This window comes from Oculina patagonica, chromosome 9 (genome assembly GCF_052425735.1).
Source record: "Oculina patagonica isolate OP01 chromosome 9, crgOcupat, whole genome shotgun sequence".
Taxonomy (NCBI): Eukaryota; Metazoa; Cnidaria; class Anthozoa; order Scleractinia; family Oculinidae; genus Oculina; species Oculina patagonica.
In genome coordinates this window covers 6,342,009-6,363,000 of record NC_135766.1, presented here as the reverse complement: position 1 = coordinate 6,363,000, position 20,992 = coordinate 6,342,009, and the positions used below count along the sequence as shown (strand labels likewise).

The 20,992-nt window shown below is 38.5% G+C and overlaps 2 protein-coding genes across 3 annotated transcripts; one reads left to right on the top strand and one right to left on the bottom strand.

Annotated features, from left to right (window-relative positions):
* Positions 1–2,416: 2,416 nt before the first annotated feature.
* On the bottom strand, positions 2,417–6,380 carry LOC144665595 (extracellular calcium-sensing receptor-like). The gene has a single exon (XM_078526851.1). The coding sequence runs from the start codon at positions 5,982–5,984 to the stop codon at positions 3,141–3,143; it is 2,844 nt and encodes a 947-aa protein (XP_078382977.1). The 5' UTR covers positions 5,985–6,380; the 3' UTR covers positions 2,417–3,140.
* Positions 6,381–12,572: 6,192 nt separating this feature from the next.
* Positions 12,573–20,768, top strand: LOC144665984 (extracellular calcium-sensing receptor-like). 2 transcript variants are annotated; one of them, XM_078527316.1, is made up of 3 exons: positions 12,573–12,797; positions 15,901–17,503; positions 19,020–20,768. In XM_078527316.1, the coding sequence occupies exons 2-3, from the start codon at positions 16,012–16,014 to the stop codon at positions 20,273–20,275; spliced, it is 2,748 nt and encodes a 915-aa protein (XP_078383442.1). In that variant the 5' UTR covers positions 12,573–12,797; positions 15,901–16,011; the 3' UTR covers positions 20,276–20,768. The 2 variants fall into 2 exon arrangements, with proteins under 2 accessions (XP_078383442.1, XP_078383441.1); XM_078527315.1 differs by lacking the exon at positions 12,573–12,797 and having other exon boundaries at positions 15,679–17,503.
* Positions 20,769–20,992: the final 224 nt, after the last annotated feature.

The following is a 20,992-nucleotide window of genomic DNA, read 5'->3' as shown; positions in this document are numbered from 1 at the left end:
TGGGGTTGCAGAAGAAACAATGAACTTCCGAATATAAGAGGTTATAAATTAAAAGTAGCATTAAAGTATGAAACAGAGAAATACATTTGTACTAAAAATAATACATTAGATATATTAAAGAAGAAATGGGAAATGTAAATGCTAAGTTGTTAACTTAGATATACATTGTATAAGGCTCAAACAGGTGTAACTTTGCTATGTAATTCTTGTATGTAATTGTGTGATTGTGTGATGAGGGAGCGAGCGAGTGGGTAAGTAGGTTTAAGGTTTAATGTAAAAACTCGTAATGTTGTTAAGTATGGTTAGTGGTATAAGTAGTAGCTTGTATTGTAAATAGTGTATGTAACTATGTGTTATGCAAATAAAAATTATTAAAAAAAAAAAAAAAAAAAAAAAAAAAGTTTGTCTTCGAAGAGCGAAACTCGCTCAGTTGAATTTCAGGCATATTCCAAACTGCCAGTTCAGTTACAGCACAATTAATTTAAACACTTCTAAATGACGACTATTTATCTGTAATTTCCTTTTCAAAAGATTGTTTTGAGTAATTTTGCGGTTTTCTGCCGAGTTTTGTAAACTTTTAAACCTGGTTTACAATGAGAAATAAACGCCGATTCGCAAGTCGGCAGTGTTCAAGATATCGCTTACTATTTTTGATTCCTTAGCTAAATGCCCTCTGAACGAAAATGCTGAAATGATTATAATAGTAATAATAGTAATAGAGTTGATGTTCTTGGGCGTAAATATGTTTTTGGCCCTTCTCAGAGCTCATTTTAGCCCGAGCCGCAGGTTATTTGCATTGAAAATGATCGAAATACAGTTGCCAGAAAAAGAAAGTCGACTATATCTGGACAAGATCCAGAATTTGGGTAATAGTAATGGAAATTAAGGTGTCGCGGAAATTCTTTTTTAGTCTCATCTAGTCTCCCTCTGCGAGTACAAAAGAGACTGACTGGGGACGATTCAACTTCCAGTACAGAGTACTGGTATACCTTACTGCTGCTTATTTTCCCGGGATGTAACTATTGCAAAAAAGTATTTAAACGTGTTTTTTGGCCAAATCGCAAAACGTCACGCAAAAATTAAAATGCCCGTTTCATTTTCGCCTGATATCAAGTTCCCGCGAAAAATAAGTAAAAATATAAAGGTAATACTGATCAAAATAAGTTGCATTACCGATTCCCCATTGTGGAATTGTAATTTTACGTTTATTGAGCAAAACCTGATCATCTCATTATTTACATTTGATTTATTTGCTTTTTAATCTTTAATGTACCGTATTGATTCGATTTAGCGCCCTCCTTCAAATAAGCGCCCCCTTCCGAATAAACGCCCCCCTTCGAATGTGTTTTTGTAAATAAGCGCCCCTATTCCAATAAGCGCCCCCATTCTAATTAGCGCCCCCGTTCTTATAAGCACCCCTATTCTAATAAGTGCCCCTATTGTGGATAACTGCCCATACTGAAGTCATTGATGTCAACTAGATAAACTCCTCACCGTTCGCCGTACAGTTCATGTATATATTTACTGCTAAAATGAACAATTATTTTAAAAGTAACTGAACTTTAAACAATTTCTAACTGTTACAGTTTCTGTTATTGTTAGATACATTTGGTTGTTTCTCAAGAAATTAAATAAGCGCCCTGTCCCGAATAAGCGCCCTGTCTCGAATAAGCGCACTCCCTCGAGGTGCCAAAAGTAAATAAGCGTCCCGGGCGCTAAATCGAATCATTACGGTAAATAAAACTACATGCTGTCCAATATGGAAAAAAAAACTTGGCCTGCCAAATTGTCGAAAATTGGACTCCGCCTACGGCTTTGTCCAAATTGAATTCAGTTATTTCGAAATTAAATTTCTGAATTCAATTCATTTATTTCTAAGTTGAACAGCATGCAGTCCTATTACGTTTGAATTATATCGCGCGTGAAACAGACGACACTAGTCACATTACTTGTGAACATATAATTTCGACAGTTAAAAAATTATCACATAATCGTGCACATGCTTGGATGTGATTTCGGGCGAGCGATATAACTACAGTCGAAATTATCCAAATCATGTTTCACTTGTACTACATAAAAAAAGATATCCAAAAATGAAATGATGTAAGAAAAAATATGTTTTAATGAATAATCACATTTTCAATAATCATTCGATTTGTAAACCTCACGGATGTAAGATTCAAAACTCGCAGTACTTAAACGAGTTACGTCGCGGCGGCGCGTTTTAAAAAAAATGTTGGCCAATTTTTTCCAAGTTTATCGTATCCTTCGTTTTCCATTTATTTCGGTTTATTGTTACTTCTATGAGGTTTTCTAAAAAATTATCATTTTGAGGTAAAATACCGCAACTTAGCTACTTTAATTTGGCCATCTATATAATTGTAGGAATTTATAGAATTTATAGAACATGTTATAGAATAAGTTTAAATACTTAATTATACCGTGATGTATTAATAGCATGATATCTAAAAGCTAATACACGTTATCTAGATCATGGGAAGCGCAATAATAATGTTTTTTCCTTTTGAACAATACTCGACAAATGACAGGAACTAATTTGAAAGCGAATAATGATGGCGAGGATGGAAATGGATTAGAATGTAGACAAACTCGAAAACGAGTCTTACGTTCATGAAATTCCTTTGAAATTTTTCGAAAATTTTGTTGTACAATGGAATCTTTTGTTACTTTTTTATCCAGTTTTGAGCAGATGCCTGCTAATAATTAGTCTCCTCTGCAGCCGTTACTTAAGTCGTCACACAAGTTGGGAGAAACGTGTCGTGACGACCCAAATATCGGCTGCAAAGGAAGACCCACTGTTACATCGAGGAGGTGTCCCGTACTCTTATAAGAATAGCAACTGTAAATACTTTGCAGTGACGAGAGCCGTGTCTCTGCAACTCCGACAAAGTTTTTTATTAAGTTGTTTTGATTAAGTTTAGCTCTTTGCAGTCTTTCTGAACGTTCTGACATCAACACGAGCAAGTGGAATTGACGTGGTCGCTGGCGACACTTTCCTGAGTCATCTCAGATTATATTACAAGACCAGCTTGTCTGAGAATGACAGGCGGTCTTTTCCTTGGAGACTTAACAGTCATTTGTAAGACTAATTTAATGGTCCAGTTCTGGTTATTCCTCCCTCATATCACTGCGTAAGTCAGTACTTCACTTATGCTACTTATTTCGTCTACATCAGGTGTCGCCGAGCCCTTTCCTTTGGTTTGTGTGGGACCATTATCAGTAGCTACCTCCTCCTCATTCCTTTCATCAACAGGAGCCAAGCTATCACGTGACAATTGCGACGTCGTTCTTCCGTTAGTTAAGCCAAACGTGGCGCCATGATTCACGTGACCCAGGCTCTGACTCGTCTGGGTGTCCGAAGTGGCCTGATTAGGAGCGGGTCCCGGATGTGTGACGTACTGCTCGCCTGTTTCATGATTGGACGCTTCAGTGTTTATTTCTGGTTTGAAAAAGATGATGTACAGTTTAGGGATGAATACACAGCCCATACAGGCAAACGCTGCTACAAACAACGTAAATGCGACTACAAGGATCCGATTGTTACCCACGACGAAGCGGTAAGTCGGAATGAAAGCTACGAGAAGAATGCAAAGAGCGATAGTAGAGAAACTCATTGTTTTCGCTTCGTTAAAGTTGTCTGGTAAACGCCTTTCGCGGGATGCTAGTAGAGTCGCCAGCACAAGAACAATAATCGGATAGCAAATAGCGATGATATGAGCGGCCGGGAAGCTCTCGTAACACTCAAGTAAACGAGTGTTGTCTTCTTGGTTTTGAAAGCGAGCCATGGATAACGACGTCGCCTGCCATGCGATTATCAAAATAGCTTGAAGTAAAACTATCACAGCTACTTCGACCAGCTGTAAATAAGCTGTGGGCATGTTCGTCAGATGAGAAACTGCTGACTGGAGTAACTGCGTTGCTGTCTTTGACTTGGCGAGGAAAAACGCTGCGTAAAAGACGAATACTAACAGCAGTAAGACACTTGCCGCGATGCAGGAACCATCAGTGGGCTTACTACTAACTTGCATAATGGTCAATATAAAAGACATGTACAGTGTGATGAAAAACAAAATAAATAGGTAGGGACTCGAGTCCGTAACAACAGGTGTTTTCCGTTTAAGGAGGAAAATAACTGTCACGGCGGTCAAGACAACCATCCCAACACAACTTAGAGTTATAATGGAAATACCAGCAGGATCTGAGGGCTGGAGATAGACCACTTCACGTAAGACACACTGGGTTCTCTCGGCGTTTGCATAATGCGTGTCATTGCAAAGTGTGCAAGCGAGGGAACCCGACTTAAAGCTGACTTTGCCCTTGTCACATTTTTGACAGTTCCAGCAACATTCTGATTGTCCAACCACTCGCTCGCCGGGTTGGCACTCGCGGAAGCAGGTCGACAGTGGCTTTATTCCAGAATTCCACTTAATCAAACTTTCATTAACACTGAAGCTTGAATGTTGGTTGTTCTTACTCCAGTAACCGACTTCGACGTACTGCAAGCGGTTTTCACTGCTCAGCTGAAGATTCCGTATAACATAGTCGCTGGCAGTTCGTTCGCCATCTTTGTCAAACTGGACCTTGTTGTAATCAAATCCATGAAAATCGACGTTTGACGCAAATTCGAACAGCGTCTCTGGGGTTATGGGCTGACTTGTGTTCGGACACCGGCCCCGCAGACGCTGTGATGTATTGCAAGTTAAAATATCATGCATTGCATGAGCAACGACGTAAACAGCATCAATAACATTTGCCACGAAATCTTTACCAATTTCGTGGTCAGGGGGGAGTACTGCATCAGGATTGCATGTCTTCTTCAGCTGTGATGAATCAGAGTTTTGGGAAACTTGACAGTGTAAAGTTTCCTCCAAGTATCTCGTAAACCACGGATTGTGCGCCTGCGCAGCTCGAATCGACAATTCTCGTACAGACTTCTCGAACTCTTCCACTTGTTTAGATCTTATTGAGAAACTAAACAGCCCTTGTAACATGGTCTCGCTAACGTTCAAATTAGCCAGCTCGGAGTTGAGCGAATTCCATCCATCACTTGCCACCCATGTCCGATCCGTTAACTTCATTTTTTCCGCCTGTTTCAACAATCTCTCTCCCTGTTCGAAGTAACTGAACACTACAACAACTTTTGCACGCTCTGTGTTTTTCAACTTGTTTATCGTGTCCTCGATCTGCCGATCAGAATTCGGCGAACCAAAGGCGATGTATTCATCGTTAGCAATGCACACGCTCAAGTTCTTGGCGGCGGTTTTAAACGCTGCAGCTCCCATCTTCCCATAATCATCGTCGCTTGCAATAAGAAACACGAAATTCCAGTGAAAATGATGAACGAATTTAGCTATAGCTTGAGACTGGAACTCGTCCGAGGGCACGGTACGCAGAAATGAGTTGTAGCGTGTCTTGTCGCCAAGAATGCGACTCGTCGAGGCATAACTGATCTGAGGAATACCATACAAACCCAGCAGCCTCGCAACAGGAATTGAAATCCACGACACGGCCGGGCCGATAACCGCGGAAATTCGCTTATCTCCTGGGCGGGAATCACTGCCATTTTGACAACAATCGTCGTGCCCTCTGCAAATTGAATTAGGCCGATATTTTGAGACGATCTGAATGGCGTAGCTCATCGATTTAGGAATACTCTCGCATGTGTTCTCGATTTCGTAACCGATGGTTTTGTTTGGTAAAAGTGAAGTCGAATTGTTGATCTTGTCGACTGCGTAGACCATTGCCAACATCCATGCAACGCCGTTCGAATCCAAACGCTCGCATTTCCCTCCATCCTGAGATGTAATCGGGAATAATCCTTTTAGCATTACATCTCCATCTTTCCAAATCCACTTATGCTCATCGTTGTGTTCATGGAATTGCTGATATGTAAATGAAAAAAGAGAGACGAAAAGAATTGCGCTGACAAAACAGCGGCCAGCGAAACAGGCTGAACTCCCCATTGTCTTGAATCTTCACGAAAATGTTCAGTTCAATCGTGAATTTCTCAAAGTCGAATCTAATTGTTCCGGAAAATGGAGATCACATCGGTTGAGCAATGTATTTTAATTTTTTTCCGGTCTCATTGCTCCAAGTACAGCTGTCTTAGGCAATGGCGTCGGAACAATAGAAGCGAACAGGCGGTTTTATGGATAAACAGAACTGTCATGTCATATCATAAAGCGATCCAGCGACCGCCAATATGAAGGTCTGTAATTGCGTGCAAACTATGATAAGTTGATTAACGAACGCGCGCTTGCTTCTAAGATACGATACCAGTTGTTTCGTAACAATACCTTTTGAGTAGAAAATCCTTTAAAATGCAAAGGAAGGCGTCATTTTTAACGTTTTATAGAGCAGCGCGTTGTTGACTAATTAAAATCAGAATTTGAATAGTGAAAAATTTATTTCTTTTAAAAAAGCAAACTTTTCTGTGTCAATAGCAACGGAATAATGTCGATCTACGCTGACATAATGCAAATATTAGATGAAGTATTTTTTTTTTAATTTAAATCATCCCAGGCCTGTCACAGAAACAAAACAACACAAGATACACAGAGTAATTTCCATGAACAATTTGAGCGAGCAATAAATCGTATGTTTACCACAAGGCAACCAATTGAACACAATGTGGCACAATTCAACGTCGCTTATTAGCTGGCGCTTTTGTGACTCGTCGTTCTACAGTCTTCTTTTCTATTTGCATGATTAAATACAGTCATGAATACATGCCAAAAGCTGACGTCTTTATGATAAAAGCCGTAAGTGCTATATTAAAATTTTCTCGTAGGAAATAAACAGCAGTTAATTATTCAGGAGACCAATTTGAATTCATACTAATGTGAACGGCAAAAGTAATGACCGACATCACAGTCAAGTGTTTGAAATTCGTTATCTCATTATTAAAACTGAAAGTGAAAATAAAATAAATACCGTTGATTAATCCAAACAGTTATGCATGTGTATCGGAAATATGTCAGTTTCTGGTCAACAACTCTTTACAAGTGGCATACGACTAAAATTTAGGGAACCTTATTTTCCAACATCCAGCGGTTTGCAAACGGAAAATGTATACGTTGTGTAAGGAACATCAACTTTACCCAAAAGCCAGTATTGTCCGAGAACAATTCTCTGTCAATACAATGTACATACGTGTACTTTTTAAAATTTCACAGATGTTACGGCTCTATTATGTTACCTTTTCGGGAACATTTCAAAAAACCCGAAAATAAACAGGAACTGTAATCACGAAATGAAATGGGCACTTTGTCTGGGAATTGACTCTTCGCCGGCGTAGGTCGTTTAAGTTTTAAGATAGACTCAAAGATACTTCAAGCTCTTTCTACACAGAAATGCGGTTATCTAGACCCCGGCTACAGCAGAAAACAGCCGGGGAAAGCTATTTAGCCCTCATTGGGGCTCGTCAGCAAGGCATAGATCGCACGAAACACGAGAGACAATTATCAATTGCAATAGGAGTAAAGATGAACTCAAACAACACCCGACCCAAACGGATCCTTTGTCTAAATTCTTAACGAGCACTGCTGTCCGTTTCATATAAGAGTTCCACCTGGGGAGGGGGTTGGTGGTGCCTGATTTTATGCACCATTTTTTGAACTGAACGACAGATGTCAAGTTACGAGTTTTGAAATTCGTTTTCATCCAACACAGTTTGAACCATTTCTCTTTAATGGCTTTCTACGGTTCCTTTTGTATTTTCCTGTTTTTAATACAAATACCCAGAGGTTTTATTCGATTTTAAAACAGTTTGTTATGTAAAAAAAACTTTTATGACACACTGCACAAAGCTCTTTGACAATTAGCCTATAGAGCATTAATTCTATTTCAACGATGCAGGAAGGATGTCTGCTAGCAGGCTATTTAGAATATCGATCTATTCATCACACGAAGAAGAAAATTGATCTGGTCATCTGTCTTGTACTAATGGGTTTTCAACCGCTGTGAAGCTTTGTTTCGAGACAAAAACATCACAGGGGTATCATTAAACATTAATATTGATATTAAAATATTGTTCACGATGAAAAAACACCTTTGCATTCGCGACTTCCTTGGTGACGCTCAGTTGGCGATGTTGTGGTTTTGGATGTTGAGTATTTTGCAACGAATTCCCTGAGAAGGCTTCCAGTTCTGCATCGAATGAAAACGGTAAAAGCGTAGATCTTGGTTTTCATTTTTTGTGTAGTAGATATTTTTGCATGTTTTACTGAAATTTTAACTTCACAGGAGAAGTACACAAATGGAGAAACGCATGCAATTTTTTTAAAAAAAGTATTCCCACTGATTTCAGTTCTTTCTAAAAGACTACAAAAAGAGGAATTCTCGTTGAGCTGGAGTAGATTTCAAATACAAAACAACAGCTAATGTTAAGTTACTGAGCTACAGAAAACTGGATAAAAGCTAAACTCTTACTGAATAGCAGTTATTCTCGGCACTCTTAGTTTGTTTCCGCGAAAAATTCAACAAATTTGCGTAAGAACAAACCCTTACTGATTCTAACTCCAAATGACTTTAAAAACACGCCCGTTGAGAAAATTGTCTCAAAACCACAATTCTTTACCAGCCTCGAAGATAAACTAACGATGGGAGTCCTTCGTCAAAATGTACTGATTTTTATATACATATATACCAGGCACAATTTACATTTAAATTCGGACTATATATTATTATAGCTAGGACCATTTTACGGAGTATATTAAAACAATCCGCACTAAAATTTCGAAAATAAGCCCTGTGCTACTTTTGTTCAAAGGATTTTTGGTGGGACTATTATCAGATGGGGTATGATCTGAAAGAGTTTTGGTTTTAAAAATAATTAGGGATTTTGTACCTGTTACTTTTGGCTGCTCATAAGAAAATTGTAGGTAACACATTAACATGACAATATGAAACACAAAACAAGTAATACAGTCGCCAAATGAATGCCAAAAGTCTCTGAGCATATTACAACGATGTAAAATGCAAAACAAGGTCTACAGGAACATGTGCAGGAGAAGAGGTCTAGCTAGGAGGCTAACTGATCAGATAAAACCTGAATATATCTAATTTTAAATACTAGGCCATGGGTTTATATTGCTGGAGGCCCATCAGGTTAATTTCTATGTAGATGTATTATCGGAGAGCTTTCTGTATCTGGAATTTTTTTTGAGGGGTGGAAGCTTAATTCTCGGCGGGGAATATTATCGGATTTTTATGTGCTTTCTGTTGTTTTCGTTTTAAATCGCGAATACACAGGCCTTTTAACTTCTGATACAATTTCCAAAATTTGAAATAATTCTTTGTTGGACCGGAACTCATTATTATCAAGCTTTCTTAGTGGCTATCAATCAAAAAGCTATTCGACTTGACAAGCATCTAATTCATGACTGGAAAACAGCCAGCTTGCTAAATACTCCGTGACATTTTAAGTTATTTTGAGCTACTCTTATCATGACCTGATATTATGATTGACAAGCTCTCGTGACGTCAAAACCAATGCAATGAAAAGCTACAGCAAAGGTTTGGTCAAGTTTATCATGGCCGATACATAGAGTGCAGTACGTGCTGTCATTTTCTATATACTCTTTTCCAACTCAGTATTTTAGTCATGAATAATATAATCTACAGAATCTAACAGCAAAATTTGGCCAAAATATTTTATCAGGCCCTGTTGTGTCATTTATTTTGGCTTTATTTCAGCATTTTAACAACTAGAGACAGGCAAGGAATGTAAACTTGAGACGCTGAAGAAAACCATCGCCATCGAAGCAAGGCAATAGACAATAACAAATTAATGTCAGTAGTTTTATAACTTGTTTAATCACATTCTCAAAATGATTGGTTCCTTTTGCCAATGCAGTGTCATGTGAGAGCGAGCCAATAAGCTGTCCAATATCAACAAAGTTTATAATAACAAAATTCGCGTGCCGTGCACTTGACTGAGTTCTCCAGTGGCTGAATATTCCGGATTAGTGGAAAACACGGGGCCGGGGTCCCGGGGTCCCGGGGTGTGGAAAACGCGGGGTCCCGGGGTCTGTGGAAAACACGGGGTGTGGAAAACACGGGGTCCCGGGGTCTGTAGAAAACGCGGGGTCCCGGGGTCTGAAAATAAAACGAAGGAAAAAAAAATTCTGGCTAAAAAGACAAGTTTAATAATTTATCACCACCAAACTTAGGATCTTCGTAAAACGTCTTTCCTTGCGTTGAAAAGCCTATATACATGTCGTAAAAATGCAATTCAAGTTCGTGAATCATATACTTGTCCTTGTGATCTTTTGGGAATATCCGTTTTTTCCATTTTATAAAATTAACAATTTATCAGGTATCCGAAAATAAATATTAAAGGAGAAGTTCACTCCAGAATGGCCATTAATTTTCTTTGCGCCAATAAAAAGTTTACACAAAGATATGTTATTCACCAAAATTTCAGCCTCCAACTTTAGCTATAACCCTAAGAAATCTTATCCAAAACTCGACAACTGAACGCCGCCATCTTGGAGCAGGTAATGTATGCGTGACGTCAAAGAGCTCAGCCTGAAGTTTGACGGGGAAATTTTAATAGTCCAAACTCCTTGTTTTTTGTATTTCTTGGAGCTCTGTTTGAGAAAAATGGAGCTGCACAAACAGGCATTTTGTCAAACAAAAGCCACTTCGAAGAAACAAGGAGTTTCGAGTATTTAAATTAATCCCGCCAAACTTCAGGCTGAGCTCATTGACGTCACGCATACATTACCAGCTCCAAGATGGCGGCGTCCAGTTGTCGAGTTTTGGATAAGATTTCGTAGGGTTACAGCTAAAGTTGGAGGCTGAAATTTTGGTGAATAACATATCTTTGTGTAAACTTTTTATTGGCGCAAAGAAAATTAATGGCCATTCTGGAGTGAACTTCTCCTTTAAGACAAACTACGCGCCAACTTCGCCCATATCTGACACAGGCGCTGACTTCATTCACCTAGTTTCATTCATGAATCGTTGTGTGGTGCCGTGGTGTCAGCACTAAAAAGAAAGAAAGCTGCCGACCGTGATAACACGGCCAAAAAAAAAGTTAAGTGTGGATGGAATTGCGTAGTTTCAGTGGAAAGAAATAAGCGAGAAAGAAGAAATCGGGAGGGACTCATTTGGATCCACCCTTGAAGTTAACTCATCTACCGTACTCTACTGATTATGGTTGTTATATCTAATCTCCGTTTTCTGTGCATTGATATATGACCGGTAGCATGTCATAGTTATTCCACGCATATGCCAATGTTTACTTTTAGCTGTAGCTTGGAGCTACATGAATATAGCAAATCAATGTTGAGTCTTAGCTGGAGAGCGACAGACTTTATACACGATCGGGTGGTAGTTAATAAAAGAATTACATTTTGACTTAATTCGACGGACAATGTTTGCAACCTGTACGCAGACGCCGCTAAGGTGAAATTAATTAGAGGCAGGCAGCTATACTGCGGTCCTCCTATTCGGCAGAACACCAGGTTTGCTTGTGAAATTAGAAAGCTAAATTTATCTGATCTACATTTTTGTACTGGTCTTTTGATAACAAAAACTATTTTTAAAATTTGAAATATATAGCGTTCACTATAAGAGCACAATAAGGTCCACGGTTTAACCCTTTCCTGGCACGATAAATTACTTATGACTAGAAAACTGTCTGCCTGTATTTCTCGTTTCATTATTGGCTTGTACTGTGTTCTTCTTGGAGTAGTTTTATTTTCGGATACCTGATAAATTGTTAATTTTATAAAATGGAAAAAACGGACCCCGCGTTTTCTACAGACCCCGGGACCCCGTGTTTTCCACACCTCGTGTTTTCCACACCCCGCGTTTTCCACACCCCGCGTTTTCCACACCCCGTGTTTTCCACACCCCGCGTTTTCCACACCCCGGGACCCCGGGACCCCGGCCCCGTGTTTTCCACTAATCCGAATATTCCTTCTTTATATTTTCAACACAAAAGTAATTAATGGCCTTTCTCAGCGAATTGTGCAGATAGAGATGATTAACTCATGTTAATTGTCAACTTCGTGTTGTTGTATTTGGTCTCTTTTAATACCCTTGCCTTACTAAGTAAGACTTCTGCCTGGTGGTCGTCAGATAATGTTAATCCCTTGTATGATTACAGACCGAACTGGATAGGCAAACAGACCCTTTTTACACTTTATTAAATTCCTACCGATCTCTTATTACCTTTTGAGACAGTTAAAATTAATTTTTAATATTGGGTTATTTCTGTTGATATTTGCTGCATTTTTTAATATGACGCCTATTTCTTAGGAGTTTTTTTTTCTTTCAAAGAACATTTCTTCTCCTAGCGTGGTTTGAATGTTATTTTGCTGTGTAAAAACCGAAATCTTCCAAATTAACTTTGACACAACAGATTAAATTAACTTAATCGACAACCAAATCAGTATTATTAGAACTTAAAAATTCATTTCCCTTCACTTGACAGTTATTGTTGTTTGCTTGCATATATTTACCTTACGCGAATATTCACGACTTGTCTTTTCAGCATTTGAACGCATTTTACGTTTGTTTCACGTCGACGATCTGGCTGTTTCTTTGTCAATTACTGTGCATCGATATTTCACTTAACCGAAATGTCCATTTTTCCTTATTGATGCTTTTTTCATTTTTGGTTTATCGATATTTGAACAAGATTTTCATGTAAACCCTCCGGGCTGCAAAATAATCGAGCAATAATTTAAAAAACTGGAAGTGAACGACTTATTCATCTAGTTATTTCCAGACAGCAACAAACTGAAACATCACCGATAAGAAAGGTAAGACACTCAAGTTATGAATATAAATTGTCCTTATGCTGGGTGGTAAAGGGGGGCTCTCAATCACGAATCACGAGCCTGTTTCACTTCAAATCACAAATAACGTAAAATTTTTAGACCATTTCACGAAACACGTATTTAACATATATAATTAAAGAAAATGTGATTTTACTGATATACGTAATTGTGGAAATTACCTCTAAAAATTAAAGCCTAGCAGCTCAGTTTCTCTCAGAAGAAATGTCGAGTCCTAAAGCGCATGAATCGGGACGAGAGAACCTATCCACACAATCAGTCTTTGTTTCATAACTTGTGTCGATTGTCAATTTTGGCTCACTAACAAAATTAATTTACCAGTACGTAATTTATTTCGGTTTTCACGAGCGTTTTCGGCCGGAATCACAGTCCAAAAAATAGGCAGATCACTTATACTTGAGTGGCAATTCACGGATCAAGGTCATATTTAAACTGATTTCTCGTTTCACGCGCTAATTTTCGTTCAAATCACGCGTCACGCATAACCTTTTTACCACCCTGCTTATAATTTCCTCGCAGTTCTGAGACAATATTCCCTTGTTGATGATTTTATTTATTTACCTCACTTGACTGTTTAACAATATTCAATATCCGACAATACTGATTGAACTGTTTTCTTCAATTGTTAACAGCATCCAACACAACAATAAATACGTAGAGGCAATTTATATCGCATTTCATTTAATTTCATAAAAGGCCCAAACCATAATTTACTAAACGTTCGCCAAAAAAAACGGTGATAAATTAAACATTACACGCTGTCAATTCAACAACCTTTTCAAATCTTATAGTTCAGTAAAATTCGCGAGGAAACTTCCCTCGTATTAACATTTATTACAAGATTTGCTCATTCTTTCTGAACATGAATATTCCATAGGAGCTCCGTCATAAAAGTTTGAAATTAAATCTGACAAAAACTGGTTTGTTCAATAATTTATTTTCAACTATATACAAAAACAATTAATTCGATTGTCACCGTCGTTTGGGATGTATTGGGACGCCATATTGAACTGAAACGTCAGCCAGGTTACCAAGTTGTACTTCCTCGCTTACGAAGAAGTTACAATGGAGCACCCACGTTGTGTGAACAGAGCAATTGGTTGTACTTGACTACTATTACAAAGAACATTTTTTTCCATAATGTTCCAATCTGCAAGTGTGCCAGCGAACCTCGAGCTCAAATCATTTTTAGGGAGTTGTCTGTACCCAAAGTAGTTAACCACTGCATTCATAAATCTTAGGTCTTTTTAGCCATAATCGATATAAACTGCGGTCTATATTTTCCCATCTAGCTGTTACATTTTCTATAGGAAAGTTAAAAACAAAAAAGAGATGCAAAATCCTTATCCGTTTCCGCTGAAAAATAGTTAATAGAAGAGCCAAAAGACTTGAAGTGACAAAAGGTAAAGAGAACAAACCTTGGCAATTAAGTTTAGCTCAGGCACGCAGGCTGGGTACGGAATTGAGAAGTTTTTGAAGTCAAAAGCACTCAATACAAGACTAAAAGCGACTTAAATCTCCCGTAAGAATATTTAGACAGTCAATTAAAGATGCTAAAGAAATTGAAAACATGCCTGCCAGTAAGCTCGCCATTCTTTTGTTCAAATTTTTCTTCTCCGTTAACTCAGAAATAAAGACGAAAACTTTATGTCGTTTTGTATAACTGGACAATGAATAGGTTTTTACTGTGCGCTGTTGAAATAACCAGTGGAGACTGTCTGGCGACTTTTACCAATCGTTTTGGGTTACACTACAGCGGTGCCGTTAAAATTTTCTCCTGTCTTTTTGTCTGTAGGCGCATACATTTTTCTAGAGTTTACAGTCAACGCAATCATGACCCTCTGTAACGAGGGCGGAAGCGAAATCATTGGACTTTGGATATTAATGATTTCTGTCTTGTTTGAGTCTTGTTTCACCTCAATGATTTATGATTCAATTATAAATTTTATTTGATATTCATGATTCATTTTTCATTCTTTTCATCCAGTTGTCAAAATAACTTGTTACCAGTTTCTGTTGTTTTTTTCGCTTACAGGCTGATTGCGCATTCCAGTTCCCTGCTTGCAGAGTCTCCTTTTCGAAATAGAGACTCTTCTGGCACGGAATTAATATGCCGAAAACCGATTTCAAATATTTTCAGTCGTCAAATTATTTCTAAAACAAAAATCCTATCGGCCCGGGAAAGCCCCGGGAAAGCCCCGTGAAATAAACCCTCCGGAATATTAGCCCGTGGGATAATGTTTAGTTTTAGGTCTAAGCTGAAGCTTTATGTTTAACGTTGCTGGAGAATGCTCAGAGCGAGTGTAATACTTGTTTTGGGTTTTATATCTTTATGTTTACATAATTTTACCATGTACTGATTCCTGTATGCACCAAAACTGATGTCAGTGACGGTATCATATCCAAATAGAAACCAAACGATATTTGAATCGCAAATTTCCATCCAAAAATAAGCTCCCCCCCCCCCCCCCCCCACTCACCTGTTTATAAGCCCTCCCAGGAAACTAGCCCACCTAATAGCTCAGGGCTTATTTAGAATTTGACAGTACACTGTTTGAAAAAAAAAGGGAATAAAGTAACATAGGACATATTTCAATTAGTAGAATTACGTATTGCTGTTGTATTACAGCACTAAGGTACACAATTGACGAAATTAGGCGGTGCCATTTGAGTAACTCAAACCATAAGTTATTTTATTGTTTGACTAAAAAGCAAATGAGGTAAACAGTAAAAGGTGTTGGTTGAATCAGCTTACCTATCGCCGAAAACAAATGTACACAGATCGAAAAAAAAATTATTCGAATAATCATTGCAAAATGCAGCTGGCTTACATGGTTGAAAGGCAAGAAAAATGATTTTTTTTCTTACTTTATATTTTTTTAAAAATTTAGTCACGGTTCAACAGTGTACGGGCTTAGCAATAATCGCTATTTTTCTAAGAACAGGTTTAGTAATTGCTAAAACATAACCATTGTTTAACTCTTTTTGTTATTTAATTTCCTACAGAGACAACACAGAACGTTTATTGTTAATAAGACAATAGATTGACACGCATATTTCATTGCAGATTGCACAAATTTTTCGCCTTAGAACCGGCTGTTTAGCTACGCACGACCACTTGGACATGTCAAGAGATATTCACATCACTGAAATTGACGAGACACTATGCTGATTTGCAATGGCGCCTACTCCTGAAAGAAACTCTGGAAACGTCCGCTGCTTTGTAACTATTTTATGCTTCCTCGTTTCAAACGTACTCACTTATGCCTCGTGTGCACAAGATACGAATGTTAGATCGCCAAAAAGAGCACAAGACTTAAACGGCGATTTTATACTCGGTGGTTTGTTCCCAGTGTTTTTGAGCGAGAAAAACGCGACGAAATGTAACAGCAATATTAAACGATTTCAACTGTTCACATCTCTTCGCGGAGAGGCTGTCAATTGCTACCGAATGAACTTGTTTGGATTAATGTGGGTCGAAGCGATGTTGTTCGCAATTGAGGAAATAAACAACAACACAAAAATTCTCTCCAATGTTACGCTTGGGTACGATATACGGGACAGCGCAAATGAAGTACAGTTCGCTATGAACGATGCGTTGGATTTTTCTTCTTCGACGGAGAGAGGAATGATGTATAATAAAGATTCCCGCACTAATAGTACTTGTTCGAATTCTTCTATTGTCGCTGTTATTGGTGGTGCTGGTTCAAAAATATCGAAGGCGGCTGCTTATGTGTTGGGAGTAACATCCATTCCGCAGATTAGTTATTCGTCCACGAGTCCCTCCCTAAGCGACAAAGCGAACTTTCCGTCGTTTTTACGAACGATCCCACCTGATTATATCCAAGCTCAAGTCATGGCGGATCTGGTGACTTTTTTTAATTGGAGCTATGTATCGACGGTTGCGACAGACGAAGATTACGGGCGATTGGGCATAGAAGCGTTTAAAGGAGAAATAAAGACGAGAAATGTTTGTATTTCAGTCGATGAGCTTTTTCACCCCGACTATACGCTCCCCGAGACGAAAGCGCAAATTGCGCGCATTGTGAGCGCGCTGAAAGCTGACACACTCGCGAAGGTGGTTGTGCTTTTCTGTGAGATACCTAACGCACTTGCGTTCTTAGAAGAGGCAGAAAGACAAAACTTAGTCGGAAAAACCTGGATCGGGACAGATTCATGGGGAGATAAGAAGTCTATTTTATCGTTTAAAGATTCAACAGTTGGTGGGATGTTAGGTATAGTACCAAGCACAGGGAACATTGAGAAATTTGAACGACATATGGCGCACTTAACACCTTTAAACACAGAACATAACCCTTGGTTTGAGGATTTCTGGCAAGGAACGTACGGATGCCGTAAAGTAAACCAACAAAATCACTCGTTGCATAGTGTTAGCTGCAATGGGTTTTCAAGCGGCATGCGACTTCCAAATGCAGCCAGTCTGGAGCTGAACAAGGCCGCCAATGTAATGGACGCAGTTTATTCGGTAGCTTTAGCACTTGATGACATAATCAAATGTAAAAAGGGACGTGGACTTCTTGCAAATGGGGCCTGTCCCAGCGTGAAAAATGGAGTCAACCCGTCCGACATTCTGACTTATATCAAGAATTTGTCATTTACCGGTAAACTTGGTTTCCCAATTGTGTTTGACAAGTACGGCGACATTAAGGGTGAGTGAAATACTATTTCTGTTAATTAAAAATAATAAACATTTACAAGGCCGACTCTTAAAACCCCTCTTTTGTTAATAGTACTCAGGAAAAAACGAACTTGAATATTACTCGAAACAGTTTTAGCGGCCTTCGCTGTATAACAACTTGAATAAACATGCAAAGAACGAGCGTATAAAAACCTTTAAGAACACCACACTGTACAAATATTGTTAATGCTACTGACATTTACGAGGCACCAATTACCACAAAAAGATCTCATTCCGATTCTTATTAAGGCATAATTGTAACAATTGCCAAGTAGATAACAGCAACTTAGCATTTTTAAATCCAGTTGAAAACCAAACAAGAACGTTTTTTATTTCAAAATTAAATTTTCCGGAATCGTTCGTTTAATTTGACGCTTTTATCAAAAGTAAGAAGAATTCGGTTTTAACCCTTAAGTCGTATTATGTTACAATTCTCGTTCACAACAACAGCTCGCCAGTTTCAATTTTAAAATACCGATCATCTTGTTTCAGTCAACTTGTTTTCCAATATAAACACTATTTGTTTTTACGGCGGCCTTTAATGTCGTTTTTCAACAAATTTAAAACATCTACACTGAAGTGATATTCTTGATGGCAAATTTTTACCGAATTTTTAAACTCTACCAAACAAAAAAAAAACGAACAACACTCTATGTTACAAACCTTCGTCTAAAGTTCAAGGCCACCTTACAGGCAGGAGATCTCCACATGAGCCTTGACGACCGGAAAAATTGCTGCTGAATTTAAAAGACATAAACATTATCAATTCATACTGTTAAATGGCAGCCCATTTATGCGTGATTTCACATTTAAATTTCCATGGCCTGTTTTCTCTACTGCTTTATTGTTTTAATCCATTTTAAAGACCAAAAAAATCTTTGGTTTAATTACACGAGCGGAAAACTGTCTTTAATTTTCTATTGCAAATGATAAAAATACTGTTTACAATCAGGAGCCCAGTTCAGCTGGCGACATTATTCAAATCAGTGTTAAATTTCAACTGAAGAAGCGAGTTAGTGTGATAAACATTCACACTCAAATAAAAAAGTAAAAAAGGCTGCTAAAAGGGGAAATTGAAAAACAAAACAAAAGATAGAAAAATTCATTGTCAATGAGTTTTTTTTTTACATAATTAATTAAATTAAAATAGAACCAAAGCGAGGAAGAGGATCCAAAATAATTTACGCAAAATAAAATTCGATAAATGAAAGATGATGAGTCTTTAAAGGAAAATATTATCATTTTTATATTCCTTACTTCTTTTGCATATTTTTGTTTTTTAAAAGTTTTTTGCAGCCTTTTTCTGTATATATTTCCATTCGCGCACTAACACGTTCATTCGTTAAACGCTTTAGTCTGATAGCCGAAAGCTTATATTTTTAAACCCTTTTTAACTAGAGAACGTTTTTTTACCCTTGTATTATGTCTTATCCTGGTTACAGTTCTATTTTTACTTTAAACAACTTTGATAATTTCTGTTTTGACAGGTAACTACTTAGTTAAGAGTTTACAACCGGACCCAGACTCCGCACATGGCAAAAAGTTCATCACGCTGGGAACCTGGGACTGGGCCACGCGCAAACTGCATTTCCACAACGCTATAAACATCTCGTGGAACGGATGGAATCCCAGGGTGCCTTACTCGCGCTGCAGTTCACCATGTGAGCTTGGGTACTATAAAGTCCAAGGTGATTTGTCATGCTGCTGGAAATGTGTAAAATGCCCGTTTGGAGCCATAACAAACAGAAGTGGCCAATCAGATTGCGATATTTGTCCCTTGGGATTTACCTCAGATGAAAATCACACGCAGTGCTTGAAGCTACCGGAAGTGTACTTGGAATGGAATTCGAAAGCCGGAAGTGCGATTCTAGTTTTCTCCAGTCTTGGATTCTTGAGTACAGTTTTCACTCTAGCGGTGTTTTACAGATATCGGAATAGCGCTGTTGTGAAAGCATCCACTCGGGAGTATTCGCTGCTAATTTTACTCATGATTGCCTGCATGTTCCTTCTTCCTCTCCTTCACTTAGGCAAAGCTTCTGACATCGTTTGCAAAGCGCAGCCGTTATGTTTCGGATTCGTTGTTACCTTCTGGGCCTCGCTAATGCTTACGAAAACCAGGCGTCTTTTGCTCATTTTTAAAAACAAGACACTCCCTGGAAAGGTCGGCTGCGGCATACGCTTGCAGCTCTTAATTGCTGTTTTTCTCACTTTAGTTATCATAGCAGCTATTATACCATGGATCATCTCATTTCCGCCGGAAGTGACCCTGCACTATTACGACACTCACGTCGGTGTTGACTGCGGCGAGAAGTCGAACAAACTGCTCATGATCATACTGGGGTATGCCGCTGTGCTGGCTATACCGTCGACGTATCTCGCGTACAGGGCTCGTAATTTACCGGCAAATTTCAACGAAACGCGAATTATCGGTTTCACAATGTTTACTGTGTGTGTGATATGGATAATATTCGTGCCTTGTTACTACGACAGCAATGCAGAGAACAGAAGCATTGTTTTGTCCTTTGCACTTATCATGACAGGCTTTACAATCCTTTTTTGCATGTTTTCCATTCGGCTACGAATTATTTTCTTCCAACCCGAGAAAAACAAAACCGAACTTGTGCGAGCCAGCATGCTGGACTACACAATGCGCGTGCGCAATGGATCGACCGCTGCCAAGCACCTTCGTCGAATGTCTGTTGTGACCGTGGGTACTTTTTCAATGCCAACAAAGGCTCGTTGACCCTTTTACTCCCAAGAGTCCTTATACTTGCATTTTTTAAAAGCAGTATCACATGAAAGTGCTACGCAGAAGCCTTCATTTGAACAGTCAGTAGTTTCTATTCAAGTAGTCACATACACAAGGGTGTCGTAGACAAACTGAAAAGATAGAACCACTTTAATTAGTACAGCATATTAAAAGGTCCCACGTGGAAGTACTGCTCAGTAACTTTCATTTGAATAGTTACACGCTAGGATTTTATCCACAACCTAAAAAGATTGAGCCACTTTGTTAAGCATAATAAACAGTTCCACGTCGCATTACTGCTCAACAGCTTGTAACATTAAGGTTTATCTATTAACGGACTAAACAGTTTAATAGTCGTTGTTTTACACTTGGAGTGAAGGGTCAAAACAATTTTATCAGAAAGTCGAGATACGAAAACGTTGACGTACAATAGATTTAATATCTAGTTACTATATACAGTTACACAATAAACATAACATAAACAAGACACTTCTTTTCAACTTATACTTCTCTGTATAAATCTTTGATCTTGTCTAGAAAATTTTAATTTTCAACGAGTTCCTTATTTTCATTTTCATGTAAACCAATACGACGATCAATGTTTTTGTACCAAACATGCTTGGTCAATAAAAGTGTTGCTAAAAAGCTGCTAAACATGACCAGCCTGCACATGCGCACGCGAGAAAGCTGGAGTTCGAGAAATCGGGGGTA

What these genes read in the sequence shown, in the direction of transcription:
- LOC144665984 (XM_078527316.1), top strand. Translation starts at nt 16,012, where the DNA reads ATGGCGCCTACTCCTGAAAGAAACTCTGGAAACGTCCGCTGCTTTGTA. An exon ending in CAAGTACGGCGACATTAAGG is followed by an intron (nt 17,504 to 19,019) that starts GTGAGTGAAATA and finishes CTGTTTTGACAG; the next exon opens with GTAACTACTTAGTTAAGAGT.
- LOC144665595 (XM_078526851.1), bottom strand. Translation starts at nt 5,984, where the DNA reads ATGGGGAGTTCAGCCTGTTTCGCTGGCCGCTGTTTTGTCAGCGCAATT.